The 21,574-nt window shown below is 41.5% G+C and overlaps 1 protein-coding gene across 1 annotated transcript; it reads right to left on the bottom strand.

The window, feature by feature from the left end:
* Positions 1-1,065: 1,065 nt before the first annotated feature.
* tmprss13a (transmembrane serine protease 13a) lies at positions 1,066-21,350 on the bottom strand. Its single transcript, XM_056442060.1, has 14 exons — positions 21,202-21,350; positions 20,981-21,029; positions 16,837-17,011; positions 16,621-16,731; positions 15,514-15,684; positions 9,029-9,155; positions 7,966-8,064; positions 7,605-7,648; positions 6,249-6,411; positions 5,420-5,598; positions 4,533-4,631; positions 2,978-3,120; positions 2,039-2,191; positions 1,066-1,915 (listed from the first exon to the last, which is right to left on the bottom strand). Exons 1-14 carry the CDS (start codon positions 21,348-21,350, stop codon positions 1,901-1,903), a joined length of 1,677 nt encoding a protein of 558 aa, XP_056298035.1. The 3' UTR covers positions 1,066-1,900.
* Positions 21,351-21,574: the final 224 nt, after the last annotated feature.

The raw sequence follows: 21,574 nt of genomic DNA on the forward strand, positions 1-21,574 counted from the left end.
GAATTACGCTATAATTATTTTACTACACAATCTCTACACCATATATTAATAATGAAATACATCGGCTTTAACCTGAAGCACATACACCGACCACATTAGTATGCCGCCTTCATCGAGCTGTGCGTCAACCTGTGGATCCTGATGGAGCATTAAAAAATGAGCCTTGCGCTTTTCTTTTCTTGTGTGTGTGTATATCCGACACGACATCCGATCTTTTGCTTTTCATTTTACTATCTCGGCTCAAAGTGAATCGGCCAGGCTACTTTGAGGACTTTAATTTACATTTTTTTAAACATTTCTTTTATTTTTTTATTGCAGCGAACCTGTGGAACAGAGTGATCAGTGCCAGCGGACACACCCTCATTAGATGCTCTGTGTAGCACGTGATAAACAACAAGCACTCAAATGTCATCTGAATGCACACTGACGAGACCACGGACCACGTCCAGGGGCGTGGAGCCTCAATATTAATATGTAATATCACGTTGGCGTTGCGTTAGAAATGCGCGTGACTGCTATAACATGTTAATGACACGATAACGCACCGTGAGCTCCAGACTGTAGCTAATACTACATCTAATGCATTCCCTTTCAATACATTTAGTCGTGGCTATATTATCACGCCTCCTCATACAACACAAATAATAAGAATATAGACCCAAGACATCAACTTACCGCCTGTTTCTCTTTGGTTTAACAAACTGTGATCCACTCTCAAGAAATCAGATGGCTTGTCTCACGAGGCTTTTCCCAAAAATATGATCATCTGTCAACATGTGCTCACTGCTCACATCGAGTGGAAAAAATGATGTGATGGATAACAATGTGGCTCCTGAGAGAGTGTGACTGCACTCTCTCTCTCTCTCTCCTTCTCTCTCTCCTTCTCTCTCTATATATATATCTATATATCTCTCTCCAACTCCCCCTCTCTCCCTCTCTCCCCCTCTCTCTCTCTCCCTCCCCCCTCTCTCTCTCCCTCTCTCCCCTCTCTCCCCCCCCCTCTCTCTCCCTCCCCCCTCTCTCCCGTGTGATTGACAGCTTGTGGTGGATACAACTACATAGTAATAATGTTCCTTCAACTTTATTTTATGAGATAAATACTCAAGTATATCCCACACATTAGAAAACATTAAAAAATATATGGTAAACGACACATAAATACGACACACACACTTTGATATACAATACCAATTTCTGAAGAAACTTCACAGTGTGAGTAGAAGGCGAGGTTGAGTTGCACGGGCAGAGTCCCATGGCTCAATAAGAGGGACAAGGGTCGTACTTGGTTGCTTTCCCCATCACAAAGTGAATATAAAGTGTCCATTTTTTATTTTAATAGAAGTTACAATAGTCAGGATATAGCCTCAGATGCGTCGCTGAGGGAAAACCCACCTCACCACACACACCTATATTACTATTTCAATTATATATCTTTTTTTATGGATTATCATTTTCAAAAAACGAACCAAAAAGGATCACGTTATAGAGCGGACTGTGTTTCATTGGCACATAACACACACACACACACGAGAAGGGCCAGCCGTCTGTTAAAGCCTGCGTAAGAAGAAGGTAAACACAGGTATACTGTATATGGCTGTGACACCGAGAGGCGGAAGAAATGAAAAGAAATAAAAAATGCGAAGACTGGAAATCAGTGTATTGATTGTTGTGTGTCAAAAATCAGGTTCAGGTGACACACATCACGGGGATGGAGAGAATAGAGGATGCAGAGTCCCCCGTGTTCATGTTGTGCAATGTATCCCGCTGAGCCCCTAAATCTCCTTTCTATATCATCAATTAATTTTTTTTACATGTAAATCCTTCCATGTCTCATCTTTCATAGTGCAACGTTAAGTGGAGGGTGGCGAGGTGGACCGCCAGCGAGGAGACGAAGGGGACGTCACGCCATCTGATTCTGTAGGGGGGGGGGGGCACAGGAAGTGTGAAGATGGTGAACACCTGTAGCTTTATTCTAAATGCTTCATTTGGATGTCAAACACACCCTGTGACATTGTTCATTAGGTTGTGTTTTTTTTACCTGCATATTGCTGTAGATCCACGGCAGAACACTGTTGACTTTGGTGTAGACGCCAGGCTTGTTTCTTCCACCGCAGCCGGCCCCCCAGCTGGTGATGCCCATCAGGTACCAACGGTTCAGTGAGCTACACACCAGAGGGCCGCCGCTGTCGCCCTGGGACGATAGTTCATACAGAAGTTTTACTGGATGTTGAAGGCACAATGCAGATTTAATCTGATTGCCGTAAACCAGGGGCCCCTATTTTAGGAGGGCTTCAAAATGTCCTTCTTTTTTTGTGAAGTCATTAAATTAAACTATTGTTTCAAACATGGACTCGTTATTTATAACTCTAACATGCTACATATGTGCGTGCGTTCTGGTTTGTATTTTTTCTATCCCTTCAAATTACAGTCCAATAGCCTATCATCAAACTTAACGATAGAATCGCCGGGCACTAGGACCTTGGGGAGGCTGCTGCGCTGGCCAGGGTTACAGCCAATGAGGTTAACTCAGCCAGGATTACAGCCAATGAGGTTAACTCAAAGTCAATGATGCACTGAGTGAACCTGTAAATCCAGGTTAGAGAATGACTCTCGGTAGTTGTTTAAGATTTTAATCTGATTACATTTAGATTTATACTAGATGCAAATGAAAGGTACACTTAGAAACTGTCTTCATTGAGCGAGAGTGTGAACGAGCGAATTGGAAATAAAAGAAATACAGTATCTATCGACATCTCTCTATTATTTGCATTAATATATATTATTAGCATATTTTTTCCGTTGAATGGTTTATTTGACACTGAACTAGTTCATCTTTATCTCAGTGATAGAGTCCAAATGAGCATAACATATCACTAAGACCCTGACATTCTGTCTCTAACAATAGATAGCCACTCCCCTTGAGGCTTAGCCCCGCCTTTCTTTGAATCCTACATAAACTCCGTGTCCCGTGACTCACCTGGCAGGAGTCTTTGCCTCCCCTCAGGTCGCCGGCACACAACATGTGTTTGGTCACGGCGCCTCCGTACACGGTGGGGCCGTTACACACACGCGTGCTGATGATATCCACGCTCACTTCCATCAGGTCTCTGGAGACGACGCCTGTGTTGGATGAAAAACAAACGATCAATCATTTTGATCACGAGAAGAAGAAAAAGTCTGGCATATTGACTGAATAAATGGGAAACTAGAATGGGCACTCGGTAGAGCGCATACCTTCACATATCACAAGATTGGGCATTGAATTATGAACATGTTGGCATTAGTTGCATGCCAATTGGATAAAAATTGACCGCGCTATGGTAAAAAGAAGATTTTGACCTTTCCATGACCATGACCTTGACCTTTGACCCGATCGATCCCAAAATCTAATCAAATGGTCCCCGTATAATAACCAATCATCCCACCAAATTTCATGCGATTCGGTTTAAAAAATTTTTGTTATGCGAATAACACGCATACAAATAAATAAATAAATACACGGCGATCAAAACATAACCTTCCGCATTTTCAATGCGAAGGTAACTACAAATAAGAATTGATTGATTAATAAATACAGGCTCTGCCATGGCAACAGGTCATAATATCTTCCCTTCTATTGTCTCCGGCTCGTCTGATTAATCAGCTGTTGTGTGTTTTGTATTTCCTTTGTTGTTCAGTGTTGTCGTTCTGCAGCTGCTCATCAGCAAATATGAAGTTGTTGTTCCATCTTTCTCACTATCAGTCTCAGTGAATATAGAGTTACTCTGATAAATCATCCATGTTCCCTTATAGGCCAGTGGTTCCCAAACTTTTTCTGTCATACCCCAAAAAAACTATCACAAAATGGTCCATGCTGACTTGTGTGACTCCATTACTTTGCAATCACTTTCAATTGAACCAGATTGCTCCATCAGACAAAAAAAAGTCCCATCTGTGCAACAAATATCTAATATTTGCCCAAAAAATTGCTTATTGTAGCTGTTTTGCACTGAATATATTTTCAAGATAATAACAATAAAGTGCAACCTGTGAAAAACTGAACTAAAACAAGTTCAAATATTTTGCAATAAAGAGTTTTACTGAGTTTTTAAACTGTATATCTTTTCAAAACAACAATCATTTGCGACATTTGCAAGATATGTGTGAGCCATCAAGTTTCATCAGTGTGCTCTGATCTGGTTCTACTCATCCTAAGGTTATCTACAGCTCACCATGTCTGTTTGCCTATTTTCATAAGGAAAGTTATGTATATATATTTTTAATTACTTGAACCTTTTTTCAGCTTTATTTGGTTTTTTTCGGCTTAAGCTTACATATTTCAGTCAGTCCGGGGTGAGCAACAATTAGTTCTCACGAGGGCTTGTAGAATGGGACAATTAGAATAATTATAACTATAATAAATCCACAAGGGTCATACACTAAAGCAGACCGCATGACTATTACAGTCGAAGCCGATCCAATAAACTAAGTTCTAAACCTTATTATACACAATGTGTGTATAATATAAACTCGGCTCCATATTCCAGTTTTACCTGATCCGAACTCCGTGGTGCCGAAACCTGAGGTCCAGCATTCGGCTCCGTGGGGAGCTTCCTGGAAAGCAGCCGGCAGACACGCCGGCAGGACTTTAGCTGGAAAACACAACAACAACAACAAAAAGACGTGTTTAACTTAAGCAAACACTGCAGCAACCATGTGCTCTTTAAAATGATATAACGGTACACAGATACACAAACACAGAGGGCTGGGCAAGTCAGATTAACAGGATGACTCTGGACTCAGTACAGACTTAAAAAGATATTCGGCTGAACACCAAAATAAAAACATTTCCACGGCAGTTGCTCCATTTCTTTAACATATATATATATATATATATATATATACATGACACAATTTTGGAATAGATGTAAAAAAATGGTGACTTTGTCAAAGAAAATTTTTTATTTAAACTGCTGACCTTAAAAACTACTTCTAACCGCAGCCTCAGCAAACCTTTAAAACCTTAAATACTACCTTATTAAAACCTTTGTTTTACAGTAATAAAAGCTGGTCAGCGCTGTACTCATTGAGCAACATTATTATGGCTCGTATTACTTACTTTTAATGGTTTTTATTACTTACTTTTAATGTTTTGTGTTACTTCATTTTAATAGTATGTATTACTTACTTCTAATGTGCTGTACTGTAGCTTCACGTTGTGTGTATTTTGTTTTCTTCTCACCACATATACTGTTGTAGTGTGTCTTATCTTGTAGTGTTTGTTATTGTTTTATGTTTATTATGGTCTGTTAAGGGACTACATATGCAAATTAGCTGTATAGCTACAATCTGAGAACATAAAATGGTGACATTTATGTTTTAACTGCACATGGTGCCTTTTTAATAAAGATAGTAATAATAAAATGAAGACGTGACTAACCGTTGAAACTAACTGGAGATTTGAGTTTGAGCAGAGCGACGTCCTGGTCGTTAGTGTTGCTGTCGTAGTTCTCGTTGACGACGATCCTCTCGACCAGGTAGGGTTCAAGTCGCGCGTCCAGAGACACGAGTCCACCGTACACCTTCCAGTTCTTCTCCAGGAGAGCAGCCGGTCTGTTTCTGTGAACACAGAAAGAGACCGTTGGATGCAAACCGCTGGGATTATAGCGTTATGTAAATTGAGATTATATTTTCAACATTGGAAGACTTTGAATCTTTGCATTGTACATTTGAAATGTATCAGTTCAACACCGAGATCATTTTGTGTTTTCCGTGAAAACTCACACTTTTATGAATCAGATTAATTTTTTCATGAATAGAAAATATAGTCAAGAAATTCACAAGGTTAGAAATAATGATTCTTATTTGAAATATAAATTTTGTTCTTTAAACTTGTCGATCAAAGGAAGGCCAGTTTTATAGCTTCTCTCACCAGTGTAACTGTTTTCAGCTGCGCTCACATAAAAGGGTTTTCAAGGGTTTTCTACCCCTCTGTTAGTCTTTTAAGGCGATAACGCAATGTAGCATTAGAACACTGGAGATGGGCATCTATACACCTATGTACAGACTTCATTAAACACCAGAGAATAGTCATTTACCACATTAACTATGTATCGAGTGTATTTATGATTCATTAAATGTTATCTTCATTGAAAAAAACAATGCTTTTATTTGAACAATAAGGACATTTCTACGTGACCCCAAACTTTTGAACGATGGTGTAAGTAAATCTATGAAGTGCATTGTAGGAAATAAGCCAAGACGGTTACCTTGGGAAGCAGTGGGCAGCGGTCAGCACAAAGTCATGTGAGATCAGGACTCCTCCGCAGGTGTGCGATTCTTTGTAGTGCAGCGACATCTGCCAAGGCCACTCACCCACCTTGGCTGGGGCGCCCCCAATAATCCGGGATGTAGACGCCTGCCGGCCGCAATCTGCGAACGTAAGACGATGTTAAACACTGCACGATAACCAAAGAAACGGGCTGAAAACATCCTAAAATAAGAATGAGAGGTAATTCAATATTCTTGTTTTGTGAGTTTTAGTGAAATGGTGATGATAAAATTCAAGTTTCAAGTTTGTATTTGCCATTTGTGCCTATAGAGCACAGGTGTCAAACACAAGGCCCGCGGGCCAAATCCGGCCCGTCACGTCATTTTATGTGGCCACTGACAACTTGAAAGACATGTGAAGAAAAATATCCTGTGCTTTTATTTTGAAGGTTTCAAATTAAAATGGATGGATGTTATAATATTAGGGGCATTTTCTGATGTACACTATTTCTACAATCAAATAAACAATAATCAAATGCAAAGAGAGTTATTTAACAATATGTTCAGGAGTAGTTGTTACAGTGTTTCAGTACTGGCCCTTTAAGAGGCAACCGTGATGCTGATGTGGCCGAGTCGGACACCCCTGCTGTAGAGCAACAGTCCAGACACATTGGGAATCTAGTGCAGGGCTCTAAGAGTTAACAGTTAAGAAATAACACGATAATAAGAAAGAAAAAATATATTTTTTAAACACTATACAGAATGTGGTAATGTGTACAAGAACAAGAAACATGCTCGTATGTACAGTTTTGGATACAGTTTTAAAATACACATAGTTATAATATGTCACATATTGCACATGATAAGTGTAGTGAGGTTTAGTGTTGGGTACACATATTTCAATAGTTTTATTTTTCCATCAGTCAGACTAAATGATCTAAAAGCATAAATATAGCATATATAGCATGTAACAGCACACACACACACACACACACACACGAGGACTGTGGTGGACTCCCTGACTAGCGGACATGCTATACACTTCATATGTTTGCCATATTTTTGTGATGTGGAATCTCAATCTTATTTTTTTTCATTGTTGAAATTCAACCGAACATCCCCCCCCCCCCCCTATCAGTTTAATTCATATTTAAGATTTTGAAGAAGGCAAGTCGGGATTTCATAAATCTTTTGTTACATTAATGTCAAGTAATATTGACCAAGTACTGACGTTTTCAGATGGTTGGATTTGTCATAATTATGCTGTGTGTGTGAGACGGGGACATAGAGAGAGAGAGAGAGAGAGAGAGGGTGAGTGTGTGTGACATGTGCCTTTATAGATGGACGCTCCTTACCCACACACTGCAGGGAGACGGTCTGCTGGTTGGGACAAGATGAGCTGCATCATGAGAAAAAAACATGTCAGTTATCATGAGTACATGCAGTAATCCAACGTGCACCTTTCTGCTGTTTTCTGTCTTGTTTTAAATAAATAAAAAAGTCAGACAATTAGTCGTTTTGGTCCGAGCCGACAAGACAAATACGTGACTTAAACTTGTCCTTTTCTGTCATTCTTTGTGGAGAAACTCAGTTCTAGAGATCTGTCAATTAATTAAACTTTTTAATTAGTGGTCAAAAAAAAAAAGTAGTAGTATAATTCTACAAAGAATAGTTTTTTTGGTCAAAGACAGCAGCGCAAATAACTCCGTTGTTTACCTTTTGTTAACCTGACCCTGGAGAAGGGAAGAAGATGAGCTGCCGGTCAAGCTTAAACCAGCGGACTTCTGGGATGGAATTGGTTTGGTGACGAAGGACCTGGAGATAAAAGAGAAGAGTAGTTCAGAAAGAGATAAACTTGCAACAGGCAGAGATCATTGTGCTCTGGAAACTCATTCTGAGATACCCCGGGGCGACCCTGTGGAGCACCACTTCAACCCTGAACACACACACACACACACAGCTGAGAAGAAATGAGACTTCTTGATTTGTACCACTCACTGCTGTTAAATATAAAATGAAGGAAATGGAGGGAGATTCCCAACAATGTCAATATTCTTAAATAAAATGTTACTTAACTCTTAGTTTCTTTTAACTCGTCTTTTTGTTTGTAACTATGTTTTTTTAATGTTGTTGCTTGTCTTATTCTAGGTCACCCTGGAAAATTTTATTTTTAATCTCAATGGGATTCACCTGGTTAAATAAAGGTTTAAAAATTAATCTAAAATAAAAAATTACTTAATTAATTTAAAAAAAGATGGATCAGTGGATAAATTACAGGTGTAGGCAGAAGCCGACAACTAAAATTTAATAATTAACTTTAGTTTTAAAATATTGTACTACGCAAACTGTGAAAGAATATGAAGGCCATGGGTGGTGGTGGGGTGGGTGGGTCCGTGGGTGGGTGGGGTGGGTGTAGTTGGGTCTGTGGGTGGGTGTTTCATTATTCATTATTATTATAATTTGTTATTTTGTTTTGGCTTTGTTATTGTTATTTATTAATTGTTCCTGTTTTCCTCTTTTACAATTGTAATCTGATTGAAACATACACACAAAAATGAAAATACTTGTTATTTGATCACTGTAGATCATATTGTGCATCATCAATAAAGTATATATTAAAATAATGTAAAAAAGAAGCCGACATTGGGTCTGTGAAAATGACTGGGGGGGAAAAAAAATCACTCCATTAAAGCCTGAGCTCTGCTGCCGTTGCTGCTGATCCAAGACTATTTGACACGTTGACAGCATCACAATGAAACCCCGAGTCATCGCTCTTTACCGTCTGAATCCCAGTCCAGCGCAGGTCCGGTCGGCGTGGTCCTTGTTCCAGTCCTTGTAGCACACGGGTAAGAAGCGGCGGTCCTGTGACGTCTTGACCTGCAGGCTGTTGTCCTTGCCAAACCTCACTGGAGGAGAAAAAAAACAAAAAGACAGAGGAGAACTTGAAGACGGTGTCATCACCGGGTTTGACTCAACGACAGTGATGCGGCCCGTGTGCTGCTGTAACTAAACAATTAAACAGTTAAAGGCTTCACATCAGATGTGAGCATGCTGCTGTGTGCATTTTCTTTATTTTCTCTTCATATCACATTAAATGATGGAATACACTTTGTGCTTATAAAGTATTCCATAAAAACACAAGATCCAAACAACCTATTTTTTGTATTTATCGATCCATGCCTCCTCTGATTTTGGTCAGGTTTATTTATTACCTTCGCATTCGAGAATGCGGAAGGTTATGTTTTGATCGCTGTGTATTTATTTATTTATTTGTATGAGTGTTATTCGCATAACTCAAAAAGTATTAAACCGAATCGCATGAAATTTGGTGGGATGATTGGTTAATATCCGGGGACCATTTGATTATATTTTCGGATTGATCGGGTCAAAGGTCAAGGTCATGAAAGGTCAAAATCTTCTTGAATCGCATGAAATTTGGTGGGATGATTGGTTATTATCCGGGAACCATTTGATTAGATGTTGGGATCGATCGGGTCAAAGGTCAAGGTCAAGGTCATGGATAGGTCAAAATCTTCTTTTTACCATAGCACGGTCAATTTTTATCCAATTGGCATGCAACTAATGCCAACATGTTCATAATTCAATGCCCAATCTTGTGATATGCGAAGGTATGCGCTCTACCGAGTGCCCATTCTAGTTATTATATGTGAAGGCTGTTGTACTTTTTTGTTATTATCTGAGAGTTGACAGAACAAGTTTGGATTAAGTAAGTAAGTAAAGTTTATTTATGTGTTGTGCACCGACAGATATGCTAGAGAGGTTCATGTCATTTATGTTCGCTTTCTCTCATTCCAGGCTTCCTGATTGTTTTCACCTGTCATCACACCTGTCTCCTATGCTCATCAGTGTCAGCCCCGCCCCTGATTGGTCCCACCTGTGTCTTGTTACCATGTGCTTAAATTCCCCTGTCTCCCAGTGTTCCTTGTCAGTTCGTCTGGTCTTTTGCCATGATCAGGTCGGGTTATGTTGTGCTCTTGAAAAGTTTTGATCCTCACTACGTGAGCGCTTTCATTTTGTTCACTGCAGAACCGAAGAATAAAGTACTTACAAATACTTTATCTCTGTCTCCCGGGTCGTGCAATTGGGTCCTACTTCCTAAGTGTCTGAGGTCGTAACAGAACGAACTGACCACATTATGGACCCAGCCGACCCAAGAACGCTTCACGCCGCTCTGTCGGTACAGGGCGTGACGATTTTTCATCACGAGGAAAAACTGGACAAAGTCAGCCGGGAAATACAAGAGCTGAGAGGACGCCAGGCCGGGGTTCAGGAAGAATTATCTACACAGATGCAACAACTGGTTGCCCAAATGAATAATTTTATCACTCATCAACAGACTGCTCCTCCGGTGACGTCATCCACAGCTGAGAATTTGCCTGTCAATACTCCAGCTGACGACCCAGGTCAGGCTGTTTCCTCCCGTTACGGCTGGCTCTTCCGGAGAGATTTTCCGGAGACTCTTCGAATTGCAGAGCCTTTCTGGTACAGTGTGATCTGCATTTTCAACACAACCCAGCAGCTTTTTATCTGAGCATGGTAAAGTGGCGTTTATTGTGTCTCATTTAACGGGAAGAGCTGCAGCCTGGGCTACTGCAGAATGGTCTAGAGACACCGAACTATGTTACTCATTGGCCGATTTCATAGAGACTATGAGGCGCATTTTGACCACTCATCGCCTGCTACGGAGGCCAGCAGAAGACTGTTTCAATACGTCAGCTCAACCGTCAGGTGGTTGATTATGCCATCGAGTTTCGTACAGCAGCAGCGGACAGCGGATGGAATGTTCCGGCTCTTCGTGACGCCTTCATGACAGGACTTTCGGAACCGATAAAGGACCAGCTGGCTCCACTGGAGACATCCCGGTATCTGGAATCCTCATCGCTGTGGCCATCCGGATCGATAACCGTCTTCGAAAGAGAGAGGAAGCGTCGACGCAACCGAGATGTTATTCCCAGCTTCCAGAATTCGCCTCGGAGGGTCGCGCCGCCAGCGGAGGATTTCCAGCTCATGTTACCGGACCATCAGAGGACTACACTTCCGAATGACTCCGGGGAACCCATGCAGCTTGGAAGAACCAGGCTTTCTCTGGAGGAGAGGCAGCGCCGTCTACGGGAGGGTTGCTGTTTCTACTGCGGCCAGCCGGGTCATCAACTCGCTTCATGCCGGGAAAGATCGTGCTCACCAGTCAAAAGGAGAGCGCTGGTGAGCAAGTTTTCCGCAGACTTCCCTCCTCGACCTGTTACTCAGGTAGACATTTGTATTAACAATCAGACCATTGACCAGGGTGTGTTAATAGACTCAGGGGCTGACGAAAGCCTTATAGACTGGGGCCTAGTCAAACAGCTATAAATAAAAACTGTCCCGCTATCTCATCCTGTTAGTGCCAGTGCCTTAGACGGCCGCTTGTTGTTCACAGTTACCCATTGCACTGAGCCCATACGGATTACTATAAATAAGGACCATACCGAGAGCATGCAATTTCATATTTTTGAGTCGACTCAGCACCCGATTATTTTGGGGTTTCCTTGGCTGAAGATCCACAATCCTCACATAGACTGGCCTTCAGGAAAGTTAAGGAATGGGGAGAGGATTGTAAGGGCAGGTGTAAACTTTCGCAACCTGTTAATGCACCAACAGACTCTAGTAGGATCATTATAGATCACCCTGACTATCCTGATCTACACAAGGTACCTTCCTGTTACCATGATTTAAAAGAAGCGTTTAACAAGTCTAAAGCCTTGTCGCTACCTCCTCACCGAGATTTTGACTGTCCCATTGATCTCTTACCGAGCCCCATTCCCAAGGGAGACTTTACTCGATTTCGAGACCTGAGAGAACAGCAATGGATGAATACATCTCCTCTTCACTCAAATCAGGGATTATCCGTCCTTCATCGTCTCCAGCCGGAGCGGGATTCTTTTTTGTGGGAAAGAAAGACGGGTCTCTGAGACCTTGCATAGACTACAGTCCATTAAATGACATTACGGTGAAGAACCGTTATCCTCTGCCACTCATGTCATCTGCTTTTGAACTGCTTCAAACGGCCAAGATATTCACCAAGTTGGATTTAAGAAATGCATATCACTTGGTTAGAATAAAACAAGGGGATGAGTGGAAGACTGGATTCAACACTCAGAATGGTCACTATGAGTACTTGGTAATGCCTTTTGGACTGTGCAATGCACCGGCTGTTTTTCAAGCTTTTGTGAATGAGGTTTTGCGGAATTCTTGAATATTTCAGTGTTTGTGTATCTGGATGACATACTGATTTTCTCCCCAGACGCTAAATCTCATGTTAACCATGTCCGCCAAGTTTTGCAGAAACTACTGGATAATCAGCTATATGTCAAGGCAGAGAAGTGCGAGTTCCACACAGAAGAGGTGTCTTTCTTAGGATACATAGTCTCACCTAATCATATCCAAATGGATCCTGCGAAAGTCAGTGCAGTATCCCAGTGGCCCACACCAGACTCCAGGAAAAAGGTTCAGCAGTTCCTAGGATTTGCTAACTTCTATAGGAAGTTTATTAGAATTTCAGTTCTGTTGCTGCTCCTCTGCATGTTCTGACTTCTCCTAAGGTTCCTTCAAGTGGACCCCAGGCGGATCTTGCTTTCAAACTTCTCAGAGATAGATTCACATCAGCTCCCATACTCACCATTCCAGATCCCCAGCGCCAGTTTATGGTCGAGGTGGATGCTTCCAATGAGGGAATTGGAGGAGTACTGTCTCAACGTTCTGCAGAAGACAACAAGATGCATCCATGTGCTTACCTGTCGCGGAAGTTGACAACGGCAGAGCGGAATTATGACGTGGGAAACAAGGAATTGTTAGCTGTAAAAGCTGCCCTCGAGGAATGGAGACACTGGCTAGAGGGTGCAGAGCAACCGTTTTAGTCTGGACAGATCACAAGAATCTAGAATATATAAGAAAGGCTAAGCGTCTCAACTCCCGTCAGGCCAGGTGGACACTTTTCTTTAGTAGATTCAACTTCACACTCTCTTTTCGTCCCGGGTCTCAGAATCAAAACCCGATGCTTTGTCTCGTCTTTACGATCCCGAACCACTTGCGGTAGAGCCCAAGACCATCCTTCCACTTAACCGGGTGATCGGAGCCTTTTCCTGGCAAGTGGAGTCAGACGTTAAAGAGGCAAATGTCATGAATCCAGCGCCTAGCGAGTGTCCCAACAATCTGCTGTTTGTTCCTGAGGCTCTTCACCCAAGGTCATCCACTGGGCTCACTCATCTGTGCTTTCGTGCCATCCGGGAGTAGCAAGAACAATGTTCAGGATTCAACAACGTTTCTGGTGGCCATCCATGAAGAAAAATGTGGCCGAGTATGTAGCGGCTTGTCCGGTGTGTGCGTGTAATAAGACCTCATCTCAAGTTAAGATGGGCTTGCTCCAGCCGCTGCCGATTCCCCATCGTCCTTGGTCACACATTTCGATGGATTTTGTGACAGGATTTCCTCATCCAGAGGCAAGACTACGGTTCTAACAGTGGTTGGTCGATTTTCAATGATGGCTCACTTCATCCCATTGTCCAAGCTTTCCTCTGCCAAAGTCACCGCAGAGGTCATGATGAATCACGTATTCAGGATCCATGGATTCCCTAATGACATTGTTTCCGACAGGGGTCCACAATTCATTTCCGCCTTCTGGAAAGAGTTTTGTCGACTCATAGGTGCCACCGTCAGCCTGTCATCAGGATATCACCCTCAGTCAAATGGACAGTCAGAGCGTCTGAACCAAGAACTAGAGACTACGCTACGTTGTCTCGTCTCCCGAACCAGACCACCTGGAGTGACCACCTCACATGGGTCGAGGTTGCCCACAATACCCTTCCTACGGCGGCCACAGGTCTCTCTCCATTCCATTGTGTCAATGGTTTCCAGCCTCCACTTTTCCCTAACAACGAGGAAGAGGTGATGGTTCCATCGGCACATGCCATGATCAGACGTTGTCGCAGAGTTTGGGCTGGTGCTCGCCAGTCTCTTCTCCGCAGTTCAGCTCGGATGAAGGCTGTTGCGGACGTTCATCGCAGGGTCGCTCCGTCCTACAGTCCAGGCCAAAAGGTTTGGCTCTCTACCAAAGACTTACCACTCCATGTCGCCTCAAAGAAACTGGCTCCGAGATTTGTGGGTCCGTTTCCAGTGTCCAGAGTCATCAACCCGGCCGGTACGCTTGCAACTCCCCAGGACCTTGAGAGTGCACCCAACGTTTCACGTTAGTAAAATCAAGCCGGTGTGTGAGAGCACACTTGTTCCCGCCTCCAAGCCCCCTCCACCGCCCCAGTTCTTTGAAGGGGGTGACGTTTACAAGGTCCGTAAGCTACTGGAGGTCCGTAATAGGGGGAAGGGGCAAGCAATTCCTGGTAGACTGGAAGGGTTACGGTCCTGAGGCTAGAAGCTGGATAGCTGCTTCATTTATCATAGACAAGACTCTTATCCACGACTTTTACAATCAGCCTGGGCCATCAGGAGTTGGCCCTAGAGGGGGGGGTACTGTTGTGCACCGACAGATATGCTAGAGAGGTTCATGTCATTTATGTTCGCTTTCTCTCATTCCAGGCTTCCTGATTGTTTTCACCTGTCATCACACCTGTCTCCTATGCTCATCAGTGTCAGCCCCGCCCCTGATTGGTCCCACCTGTGTCTTGTTACCATGTGCTTAAATTCCCCTGTCTCCCAGTGTTCCTTGTCAGTTCGTCTGGTCTTTTGCCATGATCAGGTCGGGTTATGTTGTGCTCTTGAAAAGTTTTTGAGCCCTCACTACGTGAGCGCTTTCATTTTGTTCACTGCAGAACCGAAGAATAAAGTACTTACAAATACTTTATCTCTGTCTCCCGGGTCGTGCAATTGGGTCCTACTTCCTAAGTGTCTGAGGTCGTAACATTATGTTACACTTATCACAAAGAAAGTGTCACAAAGTGCAGTTCAGTAGTCAATTTAAAAAAATAACAGGGGTCAAAACATTTCAACAGTTAAAAGAGCAAACGTTAAATACACAGTAAAAGATGGTGTGGTAAAAAACTAAAATTAAATAAATTAGATGAATAAATAAACACAAAAGACAAAAAGCAGGCCATAGAATATGTAATTTAACCAAATGCAAGTGTAAACAGGTATGTTTGAGATGGAGTTAAAATGATACTATTGAATCTGAAAACCTGAGGGGTGCAGGCGAGTATGTGGGACTGACAGAGATGTTGGAGGTGTGTGTGTGTGTGTGTCCAGGTGCCCACTCACCACAGTTGCTTTCGTCAGATCCCAGCTGGCAGTCCTTGATCCCATCACAGGAGACGGTGTTGTTGGAGCAGGTGTCGTCGTTTGGCAGGGACAGATTTTCATTTTTATCTTCCCCGTCGTTCTGCTTGCTCGGTTTGACATCGTCTTGTGGCAAGCTGGTGCCGTAACGCACTGGTGACGGGGTGAAGCAAAGAGTGTGGGTGAGTAAAGAGGTGGAGCGCCTTTATTGTTATCAGTAACTTTAAACAAAATGAAGACGTGAAAAAAGAAATGTAAAATGTAACTGAATATGTCACCTCTGTCTCTCTAAGTAAGTTGTTGTTGTTGTGTGTTTTATTCAGCCAATCATTGCAATACAATACAATATTATTCTATATAATATACAAAACAGAAAGACTGAAAGGGTATAGGTAGAAGCAAAAAATGCTTATATATTCATATCCTAAATTATTGTAATAAATTATATATATATGTATATATACACACATATATATATATGTATCCATATATTTGTCATTATTTTATATAAATGTTCTGATTTATTTGATTTAGATGATTTATTTGATTTCTATGTATATATACATATATATATATCCACATACATCTTCTATATACATACGTTTCAATCACACTTATAACCCTCAAAAATTGTTTTATAAATAATCCTTTTGAAAATCAAAAAGTTCAATATGTATCACTACTTTTAACTCATTCATACATCCCAAGGTAATAATATTTACATCAATTTTACAATTCAATATGCTCGTGACTACCAATATTTGATGAATGCTATCAGGCTAACTAAGAGGCACGTGAAGCGATGCTATAAGAGGGTTCTGCAAATATTTTTTGCAGAGGCTGCCAACCCAAAATGTTGTTCTTTTTCACCTCTAAATAAAACATTATACAGCAGCAATAAAGTAATTTTGATCCACTATACAATTTAAAATACGGATATTATCAACATCAAAAAACGACAAATCTATTGCCATCAGGAAAAATATTGGGACGAATCGAAACATCGCATGCAGTTTCCATATGAATACAATAAGATGAGCACATTCCTGTTTATTTTGTATGTGATCTGTATGGATGAACACGGCATACCTCCGAGCCAGATGGACAACGCCAGCAGCCCGAGCACCAGTAAAAATCCCGCTCCCGCTGTGAAACGCTTGCCGCAACAAGCGCAGTATTTCTTCTTCTTTGTGCTGTCGGCTGGACAAAGACAACACACGAACAAATACACGCAAACACACATTAATAATCCTCGGGACGACTCGGTCTCCATTTATTTGGCTTGTCGTTGAGGATAACGCTCACGTTTGCTTGGCAGCGGGCCTTGGTTGAGGACCACCGGGGGCTTATACTGACGGATGTACTGTGGATAGGCGCAGGGCGTCTGGCCGAGTTCCCCCCTGCCCGGCACCACCTCATCGTAGGTCCTGAAGGGGGGCTTGGTCTGCACGGTGACAACGTAGGAAGGAGGGGGATCTTTCTGTGAGGAAAAAAAAACAACAACAAAAGACGGAGGGGAGGTAAATAACTAGCGAGAAGACACGTTTGAGATGAATCTGTCGAGTCTTTGTCCATTGTTTCCTGTATTTAGGAACAAGACACTTCCCTGTACATATACTTCCTGTACATATAGGTGTGATGATTTCAGTCAACTGGCGGATAATAAACAGGCAAAAGACTAGAGAGCCTATTGTTCTACGTGCAATCCTAACACGATTATCGCGATTATCAAGCATGTCGAGACACGGCAAATATCAGGTTTTATTTATTTTTATACCTGAGATTTTATTTTGGTATTTTTTACAGAAATATAACATTCGAAAGTAGGAATGCATAACAATAATGAAAAAGAAAAAGAAAGTAAAAATAAACCATGCATCTGGCCAAGAAGGGCCATGAGGAAACACAAAAATAAAATTGTTAAAGCAAGAAAAATAATGATATATAAGGAAGTGAAAAAAATCAAAACAACCATGCAACAGGTCAAATATCAGGTTTTACCGGTTATTTTTTGCATTGTTCTGTTTATGCTCTCTCCTCTGGTTGTTTTGATTCACATCTCCTAGTCGCAATATCAAGACCTCCACGCAGAGAATTGAATCACTAGTTTTTTGGCATAGGTAAGTTAACATCTGTCCATAAATGAGAAGTAATAGGTAGACGAAAAGGCGGCTAGAAATGAGGATGTGGGGCAACGGTACTTCATTTGGCTAAAGCTCTATATTCGTTAGCTGGTTAAACAATGCCCTCTAAGACTGCCAAAAGATATCTCTGTCTCTGTGTATCTCTGTCTTTCTGACATGAATATGAAAGAAGAGGGTCCGGAAGAGTCTGTGATGATAGGTAGAGAGGAAATAATAATAATAATAATAATAATAATAATAAGCTTCCTTTAATTTGTGCTGTACGTGGAAATATTACGACTTTGACATTTTGCGAAAGACGACCGACACCGCTCTCGTGTCTTCGGGCAAACGGTGTCGCTATACAGGGCGAGCAGCTGGTCCGCTCAGCCCGGATTTGGTTCTGCACTCTCTGCACACCGGCACTTCCGTAGCTACCCATTTGATCTCAACAAAACAATAGTGTGCCCCGGCACGCCGTGCACTCGGTGCTATGCTGCGAATGTGGAATGCAACAGTGGATTTTTTATTTTATTTATTTATTTAGAGAATAAGGGACAGTGCATATTGATTGACAGTACAATGTACATGTAAATATGCCAGATTATAGCCGGGAGGCTAGTTTCCATCTGTAGTCCCTTGGCAGGTTGATGTAATTTAAGAATGCAAGCAGAGTGAAATGGAAAGCACACATCACTTCACACATGACAGTACAGTAATACAAAAGAAGAAAAAAAGATTAATAAAAAGGTGCATGCAAGACATTTGGATACCGTGCGGATTAACTCTAATGGTCACAGGGCTGATGAAGTCTGAGCCATGCCTTCAGGTGGCCTTTGAAGGTGACCAGGCTGGGGCTTTCCCTTATAGAAGGAGGTAGGCTGTTCCACATCATGCATCCTTTGAAGGACAGCACATTTTGCCCAAACAGGGTTTTTCTAAATGGGACCTCACAGTCCCTGTTTGTGACAGCTCTGGTGGACAGAGTGGAGTTAATAGATCGATGTTTGATAAAGGTTTTAAGGGGGGGTGGCGCTAGGCCATTTAGTATTTTGAAAATCAAACAGGCCGAAGTGAATTTTCTAAAATTATTAAAACTTAACATTTTGTATTTGGTTAAAATATAGCAATGATGATACTTAAATGGTTTTTTATCCAGTATTTTCAATGCTTTTTTATAGAGTAGTTCGACCGGTTTAATAACTATTGAGCTTGTCATAGACCAACTGGTTAAGCAGTAACTCACACGTGAGAGTATCATAGAATGTAAAAACAGCAAAGCGGCATTAGTCGATAGAGAGTTTCTTATTTGTTTAAAATTATGTATATGGAAGTTTATGGTTTTCGACATCATTTTAACATGGCTCCTAAAGGAGAGTGTGGAATCAAGCATAATGCCTAAGTATTTGAACTTATTAACAACATTCAGTTTCTCAGTTCCCAAAAACACATTAGAATGTGCAACAGTTGAGGATTGCTTAGAAAAGAACATACACACTGTTTTTTTCGTGTTCAATGAGAGACAGGACCTGGTGAGCCAGCCTTGAATATGACTCAGAGCAGTAGAGAGCACTCGTGCTGCCTCCTCACTATTTTTGGCCACCGTAAAAATGACCGTGTCATCAGCATACAGCTGAACATCCACATTGAAGCAAGAGTCAGGTAAGTCATTAATATAAAGAGAGAATAAAATGGGCGCCAGTATGGATCCTTGGGGGACCCCTACTGGACAGCCCAGGTAAGAGGAGCTGACACCATCAACCACAGTACATTGTTCTCTATGGGATAAATAAGATCCAAACCATTTGATGGCTTGATCAGAGAAGTTGGATCAGTAAAGCAGAGCACTTAATTAAATGGGGAATGTTATGTGATCGCACTTGTTTGTCCACAATGTGGCCCGAGCACTTTGAGATGCAGAAAGTGAGACAACCAGGAAGGTTTTGGCCAATAATTACCGTCTCTTCTGGTAACCTTACGATAAGAAAATCATTTTAAAAAGGCCAATGAGCTGTTGTGATTCTTCTTTATTCATCACAGGGAAAATATCCCTCGTAAAAAAGAAGAAGAAAAAAGAAAAAGGATTAATCTATTGAGGTGACACATACTATTGATGGACTCGCTCTAAAAATATGTTCCATTAGATAATTTCTATAGTACAGCACTTAATTGAAAATGTTTGAGCTGTAACAGGTGGAGCAGCAGGTTTATCATATTTCCCAACAGAGGACGTTACTTGCATAGTTTGCCTATTTGCCGTTATTATGGAGAAATAGTGGGGGAAAAAACATTAGGTTTCACATTTGAAAGGTCAATATTTAACTGAGACAATAGCTGTGAAAATATAAAGTTACAAAAGATACCCGATATGAAACTAAAGTGTCCTTTTATGTTGGTCTCTAGGGTCTAGAATAAATCAAGGCAGGTAAAAGTCATTTCCTTTAGAGATCTGAGTTTGAATGCAACCAAAACAAATCTGAAATATTCATTTTCACTGAAAAAGAAGAGTCAGAAGAGTCTTCAACAGCCTACTTATTGCTGATTAAATATATTGTTTGGTTGTTATTCGTCGAATGTATTTATAGACCTAACGTCATTAGCCAATCAAGCCTGACTCAGAGGGCTTACAACACCCTGCAGTCTTAATTACGATTATGAAACACTAATTTTGTAATGTTAATTGCAAATGGAGCATTAAAACAGCAAGACGACGACATTTTTGATTTATAAATTTTAGATGAGCTTAAAGTCCACGTTTTTACACAAAGTGTATACTTCCTACCCAAATTAAATAATTTAAACATTTATTTGTTTATCCGATCCAATAGGTTTAATTGTATTAAAGATGCACTGTCAAAAATATCAAAATAAAATAAAAAAGTTTTAATTTCAAGAGTTTGAAGCAACAGCAAAAAGTGTTGACCTGTAGAAACTTTAGACAGAACATACATTCAAAATTACCTGGCAGGTACATTTATCATCCAAAAATGTCTCTTAACTTTTATTTTATTTTAACTTGTTCTGCGTTTTTCTATTTGTAACTATGTGTTTCTTATGTTGCTGCCTGTCTTGTCCAGGTCACCCTCGAAAAAAAGATTTTTAATCTCAATGGGACTCACCTTGTTAAATACAGCTTTAATAAAATGTAAAATAATAAAAACCCAGACAAATAAACCCGGTGAAACCCAAAAAGAGCAAACAGAGAGGCAGATAAACAGACCGAGAGTCACCATTCAGAGGGCATGACAGGTGGGTATTGATCAAGGAGGAAGGAGACGACGAGAGACACACACTGCAGCACAAAGAAGGGAGAAGGAAGAACCTACCCGGTCAGGACTCGCCATCAGAGAGCAGACGGTGCAGGTTGGGTTGTATCTTTTTTACGACAACCAGAAGTTTACTCAGTCAGTTTAGTTAGAGCATGGCGTGTGTCACATCCACTTTGTGTTTTCTTTACCTCTCCTGTCTACTCTACTGTGGACATTTGTCACTAAGCTTCCTTCCTTAGCGGCAACAGCTCGGCCTTCCCCAGCCTGACTCCTCCCACTTCCCAGAAAACCAGCATTCTCTCAGACTTTCATTCTCCTGTTGCTCACTGAGACGCGGGCGTGCCGAGTGCACCAGATTCCCACCTGCCGGACCGGTTTTTGGTGGCAGTCCGACTGTCAGAGCTGGTTTCGCAGTGTCACGCTCCATTGTGGCTCAAATGACACGAGCTGAGGTGACGCCGGGGGGGGGTGGTCCTGAACCAAAATGTCTTCTCCTCCACCACAGATAACTTCTACGTGGTATCCAATCACATTTTTGTTTTCTATATTATTTCAGTTTAATGCATTATCCGTATACGTTTCACGATATGCGTTTATACGATACACGATATGGGCTGTAGCGGGAAATGTCGGAGAACGGAAAAAAAAGCT

Source organism: Pseudoliparis swirei, chromosome 20 (assembly GCF_029220125.1).
Source record: "Pseudoliparis swirei isolate HS2019 ecotype Mariana Trench chromosome 20, NWPU_hadal_v1, whole genome shotgun sequence".
NCBI classification, from domain to species: Eukaryota; Metazoa; Chordata; class Actinopteri; order Perciformes; family Liparidae; genus Pseudoliparis; species Pseudoliparis swirei.